The sequence below is a fragment of the Dermacentor silvarum genome, chromosome 11 (assembly GCF_013339745.2).
Source record: "Dermacentor silvarum isolate Dsil-2018 chromosome 11, BIME_Dsil_1.4, whole genome shotgun sequence".
In the NCBI taxonomy this organism is placed as follows: Eukaryota; Metazoa; Arthropoda; class Arachnida; order Ixodida; family Ixodidae; genus Dermacentor; species Dermacentor silvarum.
The window spans coordinates 62,849,079-62,868,143 of record NC_051164.1 but is presented as its reverse complement, the minus strand read 5'-3'; the positions used below and the strand labels follow the sequence as shown (position 1 = coordinate 62,868,143).

General features: G+C 45.5%; 1 protein-coding gene across 1 annotated transcript in view; it reads left to right on the top strand.

Annotated features, from left to right (window-relative positions):
* The window catches only part of LOC119434121 (asparagine synthetase domain-containing protein 1-like), a 55,186-nt gene extending 36,721 nt beyond the window's left edge, over positions 1-18,465 (top strand). Inside the window, exons 10-15 of the mRNA XM_037701442.2 lie at positions 6,899-6,966; positions 7,057-7,140; positions 9,026-9,116; positions 12,060-12,239; positions 16,637-16,686; positions 18,325-18,465. Of these exons, the coding sequence (XP_037557370.1) occupies positions 6,899-6,966; positions 7,057-7,140; positions 9,026-9,116; positions 12,060-12,239; positions 16,637-16,686; position 18,325 (474 nt within the window). The 3' untranslated portion in view covers positions 18,326-18,465. The remainder of the gene's footprint in view (positions 1-6,898; positions 6,967-7,056; positions 7,141-9,025; positions 9,117-12,059; positions 12,240-16,636; positions 16,687-18,324) is intronic.
* Positions 18,466-19,065: the final 600 nt, after the last annotated feature.

Sequence of the window (19,065 nt, the reverse complement as noted above, 5' to 3'; positions counted from 1 at the left end):
TAAAAGCTTGCTTCAATGAAGTTGCATCCAATATGAGAATACCTTTGTTATGGCCAATATTTGTTACAGTGGAACCTCATCAATTCGAATTTCAAGGGGACGAGAAAATTATTTGAATAAAACAAAGTTCGAACAAAAGTTAGCGCCTTTAAATGTTGCACCCAATAATACGCACAGTGCTGTGCGATACAATCACCTACCTTTAACTCCGAATCAGTGGGGCTGCCTAAAAGTCCAAATAATCAGAGTCTGAAATATTTAATTCACCAGAAAATAAGTCTTTATTCCACAAGTGGCCAGAAAAGCTGGTAAACACTTTGCTGCACGCACGTGCATGTGCTTGCTTGCGACCTAGTCAGTCTGTATTTTGACCATTGTCGTGGCTACGGACAGATGGAAGTATGGTCTGAAAATGCATTAAATCTTCATTCCCTGCAACTTCAAGGGGCCCTGAAACACTTTTCAAACTAATCGTAGAATGGCCTCACTATTAAGGTATGTCGTCCCACAAATCCTAATGCTGGAAAATTTTTAAAAATCCTACTATACTCGACTTTCTGTCTTCGTCTCTGCTAGCGTGCTAGAAGCTACACAGCGGAGAAGCTGAAAGGGCAAAGCCCTGGCCAAAAATTGAGTGTCGTGGCAGCGAACGGGCTCGTTGCGACACCCCGTGGCAGGCTGTGGTAGACTATGCCACGCAACACGCAAGCCACTGCCATCTAGGAAACCGCACGCAGTGCAAAGATGAAATGAGTTTACTGTCTTTTTTAGATCGCCGACATATATACGTTTTTCATTTATTTAACTTCAAATTAGCAATTACGTTTTACTGAGAATATTCTTGCGATCGCAATATCAGCCAATAGCGTTGGTCGGCCAACTGCTTTCGATCAGCTTTCGACGACGACATTGCGGATGCATGAGCTAGCGTCTGTTCCCTGCTGCATGCAGTGCAATAATATTTGGTCCACATGTTAACAGGAGCCTCATTAACAGATCGGCAACGTTTTTTTACTATGTTCAAGAAGTGTTTCAGGGCCCCTTTAAAAAGAGGCCAACAGCACGTTTCCTCACAACAGTCATTGTCCAACAGCTCTCTTACTTAATCGTCACCCTCTTCAATGGAGACATTGAGGGTGGAGTTGGTGCCTTTTGAAGCTACTTGGTGACAAAAATGGTAATAGCAGTCAAAAAAGTTGCTGAAGGCCGTGTTGGAATTTAACCCCATAACCCTTTAACGCTGGATAGATTAAAGGCACAGCAGAAAAAAATTATTGCGGGAAATTTTAACTTCATTTAGCCTTCGTAATCGAATGCAACCAATGTTTTGTGTGAAAGACAGAACTTTCCAGTGGCGCACCGACGGGGGGGGTTCGGGGGTTGTAACTCCCCCCTGAGGCCAACTTAACCCCTCTCTTTTGTTTAACGCCTTTTCTTTCCTTGCCCATTTGAGTACTGCAACTAAGATGTAAGACGCGCAATCGTCTGCACACTCACAAAAAGCGCATTTTTTGACAATTTCCCGTGAAGAAATTGAAATTAGTGCTATTTAGATGGTATTGGCAAACTGTCAACCCCCCCCCCTGGCAGAGATCCTGGGTACGCTACTGGAACTTTCTATTAACTTTTTGGGGTATGTCACTAATTCGCTACATCTGGCACATAGGCCAAAAAATGTTGCACACATATTGCAAGAAAAAGAAACGAGTCTGAGGCCATTTTTTGCTTAACCGGAGCTAACCTGTTTATTTTTCGTTAAGGATGGCTACATTGTTAACGAATTAGCGACACAGCCTTTACTGATAACCTATGGCTGGTAACAATACTGAAAACAGTTGACACTCTTGTTCAGACAAAGGTGCACATTGCACTTTGCACACACAATAAACTGTCTGTCCCTTGCACCCTGGTTGCTTACACGGTTGGTGTGTGCTGTTGACGGCAAGCCAGGGTCCGGTGCTGTCAGTGCTAATGCAGGCACAGTAAGGAGACATAACCAGGGAGAAGGGGGGGTGCACACACCAAGCACGGGCCTTCCTCATCACCCCGCCCCAAACTTTTTTTTGTACCAGTGGCATAAACTGTGCGCAACAACACTCAGGTGCCCCACTCCTTTACCCCGATCATGTGCATGCCCCTCATCTCTGGAAGAAATTTGACTACGCCATTGACTACAGGTGTCCACTTCGTACAACTTCTCTTCCTCCTAGGCAGCTGTTGTCGCTTATATCCTCTGGGGGAAGGCGTGTGCGAAGCTCCTGCCTAATGTAAAAAGACCTAATGTCCATTCGCTGCCGTAAAACATAGCTCTTTCCAAGCCTTTGGACATGTCGTCAGTCATTGAGTGCCGCAAATGCCAAATGTTCGCAAATTCGCGACACACAGTTGCCAAATCGGTAATGCAAAAATTAACTGCATTCACAAGCTCACTGCATACTCGTCGTAATATCTGAGACGTAAACAGTAAAAAGAAAATTTTTCACAAAACCTGTGGAAAATAGTTGATGTTGCACGTGAGAACACCTCATCGATCATGACCCCAAGCAATGGTTGCCAGCCTCCCGCTGTCGCTCCTAGATAATGCCACATGTCAGCGGTGGAAAACATTGTCTCAAATGCTTGACTACCGGCACTTGAGCTAGAAGAATTCTAATTCCCAAGGCACAGACTGCACTTATTCAGTTGGTTGTCGACAACTGGTTGTCGACACTTGGGTTAAGCGTTTTAATTATTCTAAAGCGTTTTCAACCAATTTACTTTATACCTTACACGTGCAAACTTATTCACTATACCTCTTCACTAAGCAACATACAGTGAAACCTTTTCATAACAAAACAGGATGTAACGAAATAATATATATAACAAAGTAAGTGAAATTCCCCTTGAAATCCCCACAGAGGTTCATATTGCAGTACATGTATTAATGGATATAATGAAGTAACAGACGTGACCAAGTAATGCCCCCTTCAACTTCGTTATAATTAGGTTTTACTGTATATGTATTCTTACAGTGCCAACCACATTCTTACTTTGATCTACCCACTTAAGACCGAATATGTATTTGTCATTGCCATGGATGATACAGTCGGAAATGAGGAAGATGTTATACAGTGTTTCAAATTCAACTATGCTGCGAAGCAAAGTTCGGCATCAAAGAAGGCTTTTCACCCATTCTTCCCCTGCTAAGGCATGCCACGAAGTGTTTGACATTTCACGAAGCACGGAACGACGCACAGAGCTTTGCCACAGAGCTCGCACCATGTTTCAAAACCTCCAGCCAAAGGCGGTGCAATAGTGTGATTTCAAAAATGCGGTCTTGTAGCGCTGACAGAATACTGCCATCTATGTATAGTAGAACACAAATACCGAATAAATGCGGCCTTCGAGCGCTGAAAAAGTAATGCTGATGATGTTTACATTTTCATCAGCACGTGCTTTCTTGCTGGATGCACTTTTTCCCCGAAACATTTGCGCAAAGTTGGGGAGTGTGTTCGTTATGCGGGGCAAACTTTTTAGAAATTTTTTTCTCCGTGGCCACCTCTAAAAAGTAGGAGACGCGGTACGATTCGGCATCCAACGTGCTGGATCAGAGGAGTTTTGCCATGTAGGACCGGATCAGACGCCTGGCGTGAGTTAAATGTAGGAGACACATGGTACGATTTGGCATCAGATACGATACTCGACATGCCGAAGCAGCAACCAGATCTGAGACATTTTGCCGTGTATAGCGCCAATGCGGACGCCTGGTGTGCCACCAAAGTAAGAGACGCGCAGTACGATTCAGCGTCTGATATGGCGTTCCAAACGCTGGAACGGCAGCTGGATCTGAGGCATCTTGCCATGCGCAGACGTCCGATCCGGCACTTCAGCACGGAAACATGCCTTGGTTCCGCCTGCCGCTTCAGCGCGTTGGACGCCGCATCAGATGCCAAATCATATCGTGTGTCTCCTACTTCACGGCACCAAGTTCGCGGTGTGATTATTATGCAAGGAAAAGAAAAAAAAAACACTTTTTGATCGTAGAAGTGATGGGTGCGTTCATTATGCGAGTAAATACAGTATGTAGTAAAACACAAAGAGTGCAATAACTGTAGCTTTGTAGTTCCGAGACTGTGCAGCCCACCTATGCAGTAAAAGAAAAACTACAGTGGAATCTTAATGATACGATCACGGCTAATACAAATTTCCGGATGATGCGAATTTTTCTGAGGTCCCGGCCGAGCCCCATTACTTTGCAACGTGCTAGAGAACGGTTGTTACGAATCAATTTTCGACTGGCGTCAGTTGATACGAATAAACGCCACCCCACCGACGGCTGCGAAAGAGAACAGCGCGCAGTCGCGCGCATTTTCCCTTTCTCTTTTGGTGCGGAGGCACAGACGCGACGCCGGACAGCGCGGAAGCCGCGACTGGGCGCGAAGAGTTTGAAGCGGTGGCGCTTTTGTTGCTTTTGTGCTTTTCCTTTTGTCTCTTCGCTCGCTGCGGTGGCCGCGTTTCCCCACGCGCGGCCGCCGCAGCAAGCGAAGGTTCATGCGGTCTATCGCTTCAACGGAAACTGAGCAGCGTAAGCACAGCACATACAAAGGTCAGAGCCGTGTGGAGATCGCTTGCAAGATACGGTGCGCGCGACTACACCGACAGCCAGCACAGGCGCAAAGTACAAGAACGCATTTGTTGGCAGAGTAAAAGCCGCCCCCCCCCCCCCCCCCCCCCCCCTTCCGCGCTACCTTCCCGCTTTGCTCCTTTCGCGTGGGGAGATTGCGTCGCCAGTTACCCTTGCGCTCGGTTGCAAGATACGCATTTGGTGCCGCAGCACAGCGTCGCCCTCCCTCCCTCCCATACCCCCACGGCCTTTCGCGCAACAGAGGTCGCGTTTGCTCTCCGCTGTGCGTTCGCTGTCCGTGAAGGCGCGCATCCCCCGCGCGCTTTCACTCGTGCTCCACATCTCATGCTCCTCCTCCGCATCGCCCTCGTTGATCTCCTCTCCCATCGGTGGGCGCACCTCGTGCTCGCTACCGCCCTTGTTGGCGAGATTTTCCTGCGGAAGCCGCAATTTCATCTCACGCGGCTGCACTGTAAGCGGTATGCGTATACATGGAGTTCTATGCGAGGGTAAACGGGAGTCGGAAAAGGCCGCGTTGTAGCCAGTTCTGCACTATAAACAGTTACGTTATAAGTGGTCTATACCGTAAATACTTTTTACTTACATGTGCCTGAGTGAGTTCACCTCTGACTCTTTAATTTAGCTAGTTTTAATTGTGTTTCGATGATACGAATTTCGGCTTATACAAATAGTTTTCGTGACCCCGTGAGATTCGTATCATTGAGATTTCACTGTAAATTGATTCGCTCCATTCGTCCAAATCGCTTTGAAAACAAGAACATTGCTGTGCTCGAGCTCAGCTCATCCGAGGCAGTTTACCAGTATTGTGTTGTTGAGCTAGACAAGACTTACGTAAATGCGTAAAGGAACAAACTTGAATGCACGGAACTAGTGCGATGGACCGCAAATGCAGTCCTTCACAGCTTAGCAGCTTGCATTGACTTGTGCCATTGTTTGAGTGGAGTCGGCTACGTATAAATCAACTTTGCGACTAGGCAGATTGTTAATTTTGGTTTCTTGGAAATGCCAGCAACATATCAAAATATCGCTTTTCTGCTCGACTCACTCAACTTGGTGGCCAAAATGCATTTGATCATGCAGGTGCAGCAGAATGGAGTCTGAATTTTCGAGCAGCATGCTGTAAAGTGTCTGAAATTTTCAAAAAGCTGTACAGATTATCAACCGCACCGTATCACTGAGGGGCTTAGGGCCTTGACATGCATTTTTGAAAGCGTTGTCTGAGAAATTATGGATCTCTGAGTGAGTGCGGCTAACTCGAGCTGGGAATGCAAAGGGAAGGTTAATTGCACTGGTGTGCCCCATAGATTATGGGCTTATCAGATAATGCCACAGCACTTGACACTGGTCATTTATTGGCAATCATGCCTTAAATGCCTTAAAAGCCTAATTCTTTGTTGCATCATTAATTTGCTTATTCGCTGAAGCATGGCACGTGATGACACTAAGCTATAACATTGCTGGAGGCCTAAATTATCACACAAAGCTATAAGACTCAACTTATGCGGTATGCATCGCTACGGTGACTTCCTATGCATTGGAACTTGGCCTTTAGCTCGAAAGGAGTCGATGAGAGTGATAAATTTTGTCCAAAGTAAGTGTTGTGTGGTTCTAGGAACTCGAATTTGCTGGAGTGTTTCCCTATTCAAAGACCTGTGACTTTGCCGTTCAGTTGGAACTAAGAGATTTCATATTACCGGGATTTCACTGTATTTGAGTTCCTAAATCAAAACTCACCTTTCTACAGTGAGTGGAATTCAGTTTTCTCTGTGCATCAAAACTTCACCAAAGTTAGTTGAGTGGTTATATAATGAGAGCATTTTTTCGGGTGACATGTATGTGAATATGGAAATGGGAGTTGTCCCTGAGGTAAAGCTTCCTCTTGAGACGGCAGCTGCCTGGCAATGATGGCACAGAAGCAGTCTACACCAAGATCTGTAACACACACAAAGTTTCACCCACATTGCTTTCAGTTCACTTGGGAAGTGATATGAAGTGATAACTTAATGAAGCATGATGATAATGAAGGTTCAGTGTATAAGCATGTTGGGGTGAACCTTTGCAACCCATCCTTATTCGGTTGATGTTGCTGGTTTCTGCATGAAAGAAGACAATGGAAACGAGAAAATGAGCAGTTGCCTGCCCTTGACCTTATCCTTGTTCTTCTTAGTGTTCGCTGTCTTGTGTAAACCAGCGCAGTCAATTAGAACAACTGTCTTGCCAACCAGACCCAGTTGAAGCCTTACTGAACTTTGCATTTACATTCATTCCCTGCAGGTTGTGTTCCTAGGAATGGGTGCAGATGAGCAGCTGGGCGGCTATTCAAGACACATGGTGAAGTACAAGTGGGTGCCTGTTTGTGCCATTGTCACTTAAAATCAGTGCTGTCACTTGTTCCAGTTTATAAGTTGTTCTCTGTGCTCCACTCGCTGCAGAAACTTTGGCTGGCAGGGTCTTGTTGATGAGATTGCCATGGAGCTCAACAGGATAGCCCACCGGAACCTCGGCAGGGATGATCGGTGAGAGGCTACGATTTTTGCCTTTGCAAAACTTTGGCTGCCCAACTGAACTCATGCATTTAAAACAGCCTGCTAGCAAATATGCTTGCTTCTTAAGTATTACAAAAACTTCTTACAGGCACTTTCTTTTTCTTGCTGTCAACGATGTGAATGACTAAAGTCTCACATTAGTTAGCATTTTACATGGCCTGTAAAAGAGCATAAAACCATTTTATGTTGCCATATTTTTATACGTGTAGTCCTCACAAATAACTGCATAGGACGATGTTCAACTCTTTCTAAACGCAGCTTGGCACTTTTTTCAGGACTAAGCAATGGTGCAGAAAAACATTTTGTTTTTCTCCACCATTATGTATGCTCAGTCATAACCACTTTCAGATGCTGTCAGTTTACTTACAATGAAGTTTTATTTGTAGCACTTTTGTATACCATTCCTGCCTTCAGGGTCTGTATTATGCAAGGGTTCCTTTTGTAGTCCTTTCTTTTAGCTCTTTTTCATTGGCTGGCATGGCATCAAGAGTGCTTGCACAAAGCGTTTTACTCATAGGTAAATTTACCAAGCAGTAAGTAGGTACTCTACGCTCCTAAGTTCACACTGCACTGCGTCCAGCAGCTCCCAAGGCCAAATGCGCGTCAGGCTCTCAACGCAACTTTGTATGGATGGCTCACCCATTCACACTGGGGCAAAATGAAACCATCTGCCTCTCTCCAGGGAGGAATAATTTCACAACGGGGAATTTTCAACCTGCTACAATTATGTGCCATGTGCATGACTTAAGGTCCTCCCACAGAGGTACAGCGAAAATGATGCCGTCACCTTCGAAGTGAGACCGGCATCAAAGCTCTTTGTTGCTGAAGACGTCGAATAGATCAGTATGGTCTCCAAAGACGTGTTCGCATAGCAGGCTCAGCACAATCAAATGGATGCACCCAGCTCGAGAAGCAGCAGCAGCCTTTTTGACAAACTAGCTCGCTCGCATCATGGTAGCAGGGCAAGCATTCCCTTTTCTGAAATTTTTTTCACTGGAGACAGGCAGGCGGTTTTGTTTTGTCTTCATTCGAATGAGCGTGCGAGAACAGTGCAAAAACAACACAAGGGCGAGAACGAGGCAAGGACAAGCATGCCCGACGTGCGCTCGCCTCGGGTGCTGCTGGACGCAGCGCAACGTCAAGTTAGGAACCTGGAGTGCCTTTTTACTGCTCAGTAATTTTACCCGTGGATAAAGTACTTCATGCAAGTGGCCCCAGGTCTTTGTTGTCACCAGTATCGACTGCCCGCTGCGACGAGTTATAACAGATTAATGGAATCGAAGGAAAAGAACCCTGAAGCAATACACTGCCAGGTATCGCCCCATGGCATTGTCTCACCTTGTGGTGTGGCTTCACAGCAGTGCACCACCCATCGCCATTAGGTCGCATGTAGAGTCACAATTTGCATATAATCTGAATCCCACTCTGTGCTTAACTTTAACTTTTGATGGTGAGTAAACATGCGAAAATATGCATACTTCTTGTTAAATGGTACAACCATTTGGCAGATCCTTAACTAAGGCAGCCTGTAATACCTGTTATTCGTACCTCTTATTCCAAGTCATAAAAATGCAAAGCTTTGAAGTTATCGCTATTGAAAGTAGTATACCTTAAAAACTTGAACTTGTGAACAAATTTGCATGAAATTGAGATGATTCTGGAGCCTTGGCAAGTCAACTTCACCAATCACTGTGAAGCTTGTAATGCACATATATATGTACTTTTATAATGAAAGCAACATTTATTTATTTAGAATCTGTGCACTTTTTTGTTTTTGTTCTTATGTTGTTGTTGTTTGAAGTTGTGCATTGAGTCATGTACCTATTTAAGCATTTGCGTCCGCTATTTTTTGCAGCATAGTGTCCGACCATGGGCGGGAAGCCAGGTTTCCATTCCTGGATAGAGATGTTGTCAATTTTCTGAACCGGGTACCAATTTGGATGAAAGTGAGTAGGCCCATCACAATTGGCAGCTTACCACTATCCTTGAAAAGAAAAGTATACAATCACTGCATTCTACTGGTGCTAACATATGGATCTGAAACTTGGTGGATACCAAAATGGCTTGAGGAGAAGCTATAAGGATAGCAGTGCAATGACTGGTGAAATGAAGCATGATAGGCATAAAAGACGTGAAGACAGTGATGTGGATTATGAGGAAACGGGGGTAGCCGATATTATAGCTGACAGTAAGAGGGTGAAATGGTGTTGGGCAGGCCATGCAAATGGCCGCCCGTCTTCATAGAGCAGATCATCATACGTCTTCAATGATCATCCATGGTCATCATAGAGCCAATTACCAGTGGTCTGTTAGAGAAACAGAATGGGTGTGAAGGGGAGGGGAACACAGTCGAAAATGGGAGATTATTAGGCAGTGTGATGCGATCAATAAATTTGCAGGCATACAAAAAAGGCTTTCTTTTTCTTTAAAGGGGTCCTGAACCACCCCTCGAGCTAAGTTAAAAAACGCATTGCTGTGAACATCTCAGCAAAATTTTGCACTCGTGCACGGCACATAGGGCTCACATGTGGACTGCGAAGTCACCTTTTTCTCAAATGCTTTCTTTTCAAGAGAGGCCTTCTCCTCACCCTTTTTGGGGCTGTCATGTTTCGTCATATAGCAGATTCCCATACACTGCTGCTATTGGCCAATAGCTGACATCAATCAAGAAGGGGGAGCCAACTACCGTCTGCTCATGCCCAGCCACACCTGCCCTCATAGGAACGAAACTTTGGACACAACTTTGGACACACTGCTTATCGGGGTGTCATAGCCGTTACCTCTCGCTAATTTCGATTGGTCTGGAACACTCAACTAGCTTTGAACTACGCAAAGCTTAAGCCCAGACCACACGTACACTATGTCTGCCGTGCCTTGCGATGAATAGCGGTTAGCATCTACAAGGGACACGAGCCAGTGCGCGTTCACACACGGCCGCTCCTGGCTTGGCGTGCTTTGTATTAAGCTTAGTATTGAGTGCTCCAAAGTTCGCAATCTGGAATTGCCTACTATCCGTGCAGGACAAAGCCGGTCCGCACCACACAGAACGGCCAGGCTAGAGTACGCGAGCGCACACTCCAGCCCTGCTGTTAAGTTACAGTTGCGCGTAGCCACACGTAACTGCATCTGCTGCGTAGCATAACTACTGCAGTCGTTGCGGGGGGCCCGCCCGCGCACCGTAACACCGTAGGCTGTGCATCGCCACTCTGTTGCCACCAGTGCTCCTCTACTCCTTCGGAACGGAGGACATTGAGGGCGCATGGGAAAGGTAAATACCGCGCTCGGAGTATCTGCGCTCCTACTAGGTCTTGTTGAAAAATTATTTCAGCAATATATTCCCGAGAGGTACCGTACTCGTTCAAGGGCGTTTTTGAGGCTTCAAAGAAATGTGGTTCAGGGCCCCTTTAAACTTGGTCCACGATAACTGGGACACCCTGTATATTGTTCTTATGAAATAAATGCTCACTTCAACAGAAGGCTATTGTAGCAGTAGGTCATGTGTACACTCGCCCACAACATTTTGCACTTCTTTTTCACAATAAACGCCATTTGGTTGTGGTTGGATTTTCTCTCTGCCATTCAGTTTAAGCCCTGTTATGCCAGCTTTTGTAAGCGTGTTAGATTCCAAAGTAGTGCACCACTTTTCCATGTTTGTGGTGACAATGTCAGCTCAATTGTGGCAGATGCTAATCGTGCTGTTCAGCTCTGGATAATTCTGGGCACTACTTTGCTAAAAAGTTAAACATCAAACTGTGGAATTTTATGTCCCGAAACTACACAGTGGGCTATGAGGGACGCTGTAATGGGGAACTTCGAAATAGTTTCAGCCACATGGGGTTTTTTGAGGTGCACCTAAATCTAGCATTAGTACACGAGCATTTTTGCATTCCATTCCCATTGGAATACAGTCAAACTCGTGACCCTGTGCTCGGCAGCACAGTGCCACAGCCACTACATTTGTCTAATCCTTGTGCTTGTGGTTTCAGACATTCTTGTGCCTTTACTTGTTACATTTAGTCTTTCTGTATTTCCAAGCGATCATATTTTGCTACGGTTACAGCTTTAAGAAATAACTGACTAGCCGAAGAACAAGTTCTGCTGAGCCATATTTTCATAAATGCACAAACAATAAGGCTCCACGCACATGCTTAATCAATACAAATTGTTGCACGTATAGCAAGACTTTGTTGAAATGGATCTTAATTGAAAAGTCGTGAAGCGTTTGATGCCAGAAAGACGAAGTTTAGGCAAATCCATGTACTACCCATCATTCCAATGCCTGATGAACTGCCATGCTTTCGGAGGAGTAGGCAGCATATTTCATGCATAGGAGGCAGTGCTATGGAAGCTACGCAAGTAGTACAGTCATAGATGCTTCACTCCATGTGTTTCAGAGTGCAATTGTTTTTTGATCTGCAACGATCTCTATGAAATAACGACTTCATATTTTACAACTACAATGAGTGGACGCAAATTTGCATCAAATGTGGTATTATTCGTGTACCTTTATGCTCCCAGTGTGTGGTGATCTATGTTTCATTTGCGAACGCATGAGATGTGCTGTGGCCAGTGATCACAGAAACATGCCGCTCGACTAGTTTACTGGTTAATAGATTCAGATCTCAGACACCGTCCAAGTAATGAATACATTTTATTTTGCGACATAAAAGTACGAGACATATTACATCAAATTGCATGGCGCGTACCTGCATCTTTCTTTTGTATACGATGTACTATATTTCTCGGTCGTGGATGCAAGCATCGAGAGAAGTCTCTCTAGCCTTTGTTGCATTGCCTGCCAAGTATGAAATGGAATATAGCACCAGAGTTTACAATAGCAGTTCTTGAAAAGTTCTATGGCTGAGCCAATTGTGCGTTGATGTGTGCAGGTGAACCCCCACCTGCCCAGAGGGATCGGAGACAAAATGCTGCTGCGCACACTAGCTGCAAGCCTAGGCCTCAACGAGGCTGCCAGTCGACCGAAACGGGCCATGCAGTTTGGCTCACGTGTTGTGCATGCCGAAGAAGACCGGGCCAAAGGTGGAGACATCTGCAAGAAACTCATGGACGTAAGCTTATGGGTCACTGGCATTTTATTTTATTTTTATTTTCTGTTTCATACCAATACTAATGAAACTTTACACTCCTGTTGAGTTTCCTTTTGCATTGATTTTGGATACGTAATTAGTTTTGGCGTATGTCGATTACTTCCTAAGATAATTTACATTAAGCCCTGTTTTTAAGGTCACAGTAGGAGTAAAAATTGGTGCCTATTACAAAAATTATGTCTAAGGCATGGTTAGATACCCTAAAGAGCAAGAAATGAGAGCTTGGAAGCACTTTTTTATCTCATCTTTATTACCCATTTTACAATCCATGGAACTTGGTAACCATGTGATGAATACTCGTGCCGATGGACTGAATCTAATCACTGTTGCCTCTGAAAGACTGCTAACTTTTGCTGCGCGTTAACTTAGCTGGACGGCGTCGGCCGTGCGCGCAGGAGCCACGAAGGAAGAAGTTCACTATTTGGGATCAGTTTCGAGACTGGTTTATTTGCAGTAGTAAATGACTAGAGTGGGAAAGGAAAGTGGAAAGAGAGAAGTAAAGAAACACAATAAAAGGGCATGAGTCAAGCACGTGCAGTGCCGTAGAGAGGGTGCAGTGGCCACTGTTGGGTCGGTGACAGGGGCACGGTTGTATTCACAATTAACTTGCTCGGACGGTGTCGTTAGGGGCCCCCCTCTGGCTCTCGCTTCTTGGTAGCGTCTTCACTGTTGTCATCAAGGGTCTTGTTAGGTGCCCCCGCCTCCGCTCTCGCCTCTCAGTAGCGTCTTCACGGTTGTCAGCGAAGGTCTTAACATCCTCCCCCGCAATGAGCACCGGCTTATTCCTGGCCACTATTCTCCACACAGGCTGGCAATTCATTGAGCTCGAGGGGGCGGCTCGTGTCGTCGCACAAGTGAACAAAGCGGATATAAGCTTTGTGTTCGGACCCGCTATCGTTGTAGAATATGGGCCCCGCAAAGTCTATACTCGTTGTTTCAAATGGATCAGCCTGGGTGACTCGGTAGGAAGGAAGCGGGGCAGTGGGCTCTTTTGCGGCTCGGCAACTCTGCTTCTTACACGGAAGGCAGCTTCGAATGACCGATTTGATTGCCTGTCTTCCTCGAATAATCCAACAGCGTTCCCGAAGTTGGGATAACGTGTCCCATACTCCTGTGTGCAGTAGGTGTCTATGCTCCCAAGAAATAAGTAAGCGTGTGAATGGATGACACGGTGACAGTATTATGGGATGCTTAGCGGTTTCTTCTGTGCTGTACTGAAGCCGCCCGCCAACTCTCATTATACCGTCAGCGTCCAAGAATGGGTTCAAAGCTATCACTGATGATCCTTGGTCGAGCAGCCTGGCGGCACGTAGTGCGCGAACGTCGTTTCTGAACGTGTCTATTGACAGGCTCTTTGCGAAATCTTTTCTGCATCGGCTACCTCTTCAGCTGTCAACTCTCCCGTCAGCTTCGACTGGCTTCGACAGTTTTGAATGAACCGCCTGACCGACGCTGTTACGCGGGAGCACTCTCGTCAGTGAGCTGTGGTCTTCCACGTTCATCAGTGGCTCTGGTGTGCTCTTGTTGTCCGTCAAGTCTGCCGCGTTCTCTCTCTGTGGGGGAGTTACTTCGTACCTACCGTTCTTGTGTACGTTGTTTTCTTCAAAGGCCCGACGAACGTTGTCGTCTTTGACGGTCAGCTGTGCATCGTCGATGATACCAGGGTGCTCCAGCTCCCAGAATGACCTCAATTGAGGAGAAATTTCGTCAGGTTCTGTGGCCACGCCTACCCGCATCACGTAGGTTGCGACGAACGATGTAGGCTCCGTGCCCTGCAATGTCCACCCAAACACAGTCTCCATGGCCACGAGATTCTCACAGAGGTGCTTGACATTTCCTGTTATGTCCCAATAGTGATCTGCCCCGATAAGCAGCTCAACTCCAACACCAGGATGGTAACCGTCAGGTAAGGTGTCAGCAAGCTGGAGGCCTTGTTCACGAGCGATGCGAGCCGTGCAGTCGTCAGGTGGTTGCAGGAGATCTCCGCAGATCGCAGGAACCTCTAGTGCTTCGATGCGGATTCTGGCGTTGTTGCGCCAGTTTCGTAGCCAGCATTCCACGCGATGACACCTTCTTTGCTCAGATGGCTTCTCGCTTCCGAAGGCGTAAATAGCGAGCTTCTCCTCTCCTGTGACGCAAAGATTGAGGCGCCGGGAAACTTCCTGTCGTATAAATGTTCTCTGGCTGCCACCGTCGAGCAGCATTCTCACCAGAGCACTCTTGTGCTGTCCTTCCGCATACGCTCGCGCCGTCTGTAGAAGAACACGGGTCGCTTCCAGTGTTGGTCCCACCTGAAGTGACGATTGCGCTGTTGTCTCTGCTGGTGCAGCATCTTCTAATGAGGGAGGTCGCGTCAGTCTTTGATTGAGTTCGCAGACGCCTGTTGCGTGTCGCCCAGAGCATTTGGCGCATTTCAGCCACCTTGCAATTCTGCACTCAGCGGCCCGGTGCTTCCTTTTCGCACACTTGTAACTGCGCCGCTCCCTTGACATCACCTCCTTCTTCTTGTCTATCGGTAAGGGGGCGACAGAGTTCGCTGGTTGATGTTCTTCTGCATCACAAAATGCGCATTGCATCTCGTCGCCGGTTACGGTGAGAACAGACGCCCATGGGTTTTGAGGACGAACGTCCCCCTTTATCGGTGCTTTCTGTTTAACAGATTTTAACTCCTGTGCCTGTTCAAGAAGAAGGTCGAGATGTTCCTCAAGCTCACCGACTTGGATGGTTGGCGATTGCAGTGGGTCGCTGGCCGCTGCGATGATCTTGTCGATTGCTTGTCGCAGGGCGGCCTGCTTCTTCTGGAGTCATTCCATAGCGCTTTCGATGTCAGCAGGCGAAGTAATCGCGGGTTTCGGCACCAAAATGTGATGAATACTTGCGCCAATGGACTGAATCTAATCACTGTCGCCTCTGAACGACTGCTAACTTTTGCTGCGCGTTAACTTAGCTGGACGGCGTCGGCCGTGCGTGCAGGAGCCACGAAGGAAGAAGTTCACTCTTTGGGATCCGTTTTGAGACTGGTTTATTTGCAGTAGTAAATGACTAGAGTGGGGAAAGGAAAGTGGAAAGAGAGAAGTAAAGAAACACAATAAAAGGGCGTGAGTCAAGCACGTGCAGTGCTGTAGAGAGGGTGCAGTGGCCACTGTCGGGTCGGTGACAGGGGCACGGTTGTATTCACAATTAACTTGCTCGGACGGTGTCGTTAGGGGCCCCCATCCGCTCTCGCCTCTCGGTAGCGTCTTCACAGTTGTCAGCGAAGGTCTTAACAAACCATATGGCAGAATAATTTGTGAAATGTAAACAAAACGAAAAAAAAATCTGCTTTCAATAATTTATTTGTAATAATTGAAATAATTTATTTGTAATAATGACTACGTAATAATTTGTATATTGTTTCTTTTTCCATTATAGCCTCAAGCATATTAGTGAAGTGCTAATTAGGAACCAATTGACTTCGATGAAAACTGTTTACGTATTGAAAGGATTGCTGTTTCAATGTTCTATGCATGATAGTGACAGTCGCAATATTTCCTTGACAATTGTCAAAATGTGCTTTAGTGTTCTGGATTTTTGGACTCCAGAAAGCAAATTTCAGCCCCGCCTCTCGACGGAAGTGTTCACTGCAATTCATTGGCAGTTCATTGCAATTCTTGAGAAGCGCAGTGTCTTCTTCAGCCGAAAGGTGGTGCTGTGCTCAGCACGGTGGCGTGGAGGAAGAGCTCCGAGTCGAGGATCGTCTGAGAATATGAGGCTAGCCCCCGTGTTCTCAAACAATCCCAGACTCGAAGCTCTCTCTCCACTCTGCCGAGTTGAGCACAGCACCACCCTTCAGCTGAAGAAGACACTGTGCTTCTCAAGAATTGCCGGGGATCATCATAAAGCACGGTGACTACTTCTGTCGAGGGGTAACACTGCTGTCGAAGGGGGGGCGGGGGGCTATTGTAGCCAGCCATGGCAACAAAGATCTGGTGTCATTTCACAGTGCTGGCTGTTATGGGCTCTCTTAGCTATCACAGCACGCCACACCACGAAACTAGCTACCTCACACAACCTCTATTGTTGCTTTGAGTACCCACACTGAGATGGTGAAAGTCTTCCTCCAACACTAGTAACAATTGTAAAGTGCTAGCAGTAGCAATAAAGAAGTGTACTCTAAGCACGTTTTCTTAAGCTAGTACTTTGTTGCTGCAGCGCTGGCTTTTGTGTTTGCCATTGTAAGCTGTACGTACCAATTTAGTAAAAGTTATCCCAAATGTGTACACGCTGAGGTAATGGGACTTGCAAGTGAATTAAATAGAAGTGAGCACCCCTGTCCATCTTGTAACTACCGTTTTGTCTTTCTCTTTGAACCCATTCAGATCGATTTAGGATCTGTTCCTGACAGCGAGCGAGCTTACTGGAAAGCATGGTATGCATTTTTCCAATTTTTTTGGCTGCTGCAATTTTTGTGGTACACAAGGAATACCGGATATTCGAGCTCAATGCATGCCTCGTGTTTTTGTAGCGACTGTCTCTGGTCATTAAACAATAGGGGATTCACGATAAAATTATAATTTTTGCTGACCTGACCTTCGTGATCAGAACCTTGGCTTGCAGCCAAGCCATTTGATGGCTTCATTTTGCTGGTATCAATGTTGGTATCAATATGTTGACCTTTTGCCTCATGTTATTGCTGAAAAAGATACTTCTTTTCTTTGTGCCAAATGTAGCCAGCTTTTGCTCTGGTTGGATTTTAACATATTTTATGCACCTTTTGGTTTTTTCAACCATTCTGTCTAAAATATTCCTTTTTTTCTTTCTTGAGATAACAGTATTGAAACATGGTCATACATTTGCAGATGTTAAAAGAGATCAATAGCAATTGTTTTAAGATATGGGGGGATAATGCCTCTTTGTGTCTTTGCTGTTCTGTTCAATACATGTGCCAATTGTTCCAGTGACAACCAAAATATGGGATCTAAGATTCTTTTTTCTGGAATGTTGGCAGCAGCAGTTGACACGAGGAACTGTGCAATAATTCAATAATTTACTAAATTTCATTATTAGTCTACTAATTAGTAAATTTGCATGTAAGTTAATGTAATAGTGAAGAGTGGGAATGACATAATCGGGAGGAAGTTCTTAGCATGCAGGAAAAGGATAGGATGGCTGTAATAACCGTCAAACTAAGATAATCATGCAATGAAAGGCTCCTTATATACACATCTGCTTTCAGATATGGGACAAATAATTTTTGTTCTTTTCACTATTGTTGCTACATATCTCCCACAAAATCTCACACGCATTAGCACTTCATTTCAGCTCTTCTGTAGACTTTACAGCAATACAGTCGAACCTCTCTATGACGAAGTCACATTTGACACAAAAATACCTTTGTTATATCCTACATTGATATCGGCAAAAAAAAAAAAAAATTGCTATCAGTTTTTTATGTAAAAGAAATTCAAGTGTGATGCCTGATGGGCCAGCAAAGGATTTCGTGTCGATTTTGATGGTTGTTGATGGCTTGTTCTGCTGACACATGGCAAATGAACTACACTGAATTAAAAACCAGCTTGTCACCATCATGAATACACGGCCATGCAATCAGTGTGAGCACATGAAACTGGCATGTTGGCTTGCTGGCTGTGGGCAAGCGAAGCCAAGCCACTAGCCAGAAAAAGCATGCATATCTGGAATGTGCTGTTTCAACTTGCTCTTATGACATTTTTGCTACCAGAATTGACATTTCTGCTGCCAGATTACATATTTTGAGCCGCGAGCAAACAAAAGTTGGCCTCGGTGTAACCAGTATTGTCTCAGATCTTGCATTTTCAGTTTTGTTGGAGTAGCAGAATACTCACTGAAATAAAGCAATGTCAACCAAATTTTAGATTTACTTGGCTAATGATGTGTCAGTTCCACGTTCGTTATACAAGGTGTCAAGTGGACTGATAACTATCAGTCGTAGCACTTTGTCTAGTGAAATGAACCAAGGGTAGCAGCTTACCTTTAAATAAGATCTTCAATTGATATTGAACTGCTTTTGTGTCTTGCCTTTGTGCAGAGCACCTACTGGAGACTGCAACTAACATGTGGAGTTCAAGGCGGGCACCCACTGTGATATCTGGCAGATCTGGGTCCTCAGCATTGACTGATGTTGAGGAGTATCCGCCACTGTAAATTATAAGTATGATTGTCATGGTGACTTGCTTTGTTGTTGTTGTCTGTTCTGTCAGCTTCATTTGTCAAGACTTCATGGGAGTTTATTTCACGAGTGTGAGCGTAGTTGGGAGGAATTTAAAACAGCGAAGCACACAGCATCAATACAGTGGCAAAGCCACTATAGGTTAGCTATACAAATGTTGCGATTTAAGCTCAGCTGTCATTTTAATGTTGCTAAAAAGAAATGCTTGTTCTTTGGTTGTCAGCACAAGCACGGACTGACTTTACTTGTGTATGTGCGCTCGAACCTCGTTATAACGAAATTGAAGTGGGAGCCAAAATCACTTCGTTATATTCGTTACTTCCTTATATCCATTATTGGCATTTACTGCAATATGTGCTCAATGGGGTACAGCATTGTAAACACCGAAATAAGAGGGCTTTGCGGCCCGCGGTACCGCTACATGGCCACGCATGCGATGAAATTTGAATGAAACAACAAAAGAATCTTAGACATGTGCAATGCGCCATTTCCTCGCACCTTACGCGACAGCCTTTAGATAGTTGCCTTCTGTTCCATTGTGATCGTCTTTCCAAGCTTCCACTTTCCACTTGGCTCGTGGCGGTCGCGCAGCAAGTGGCA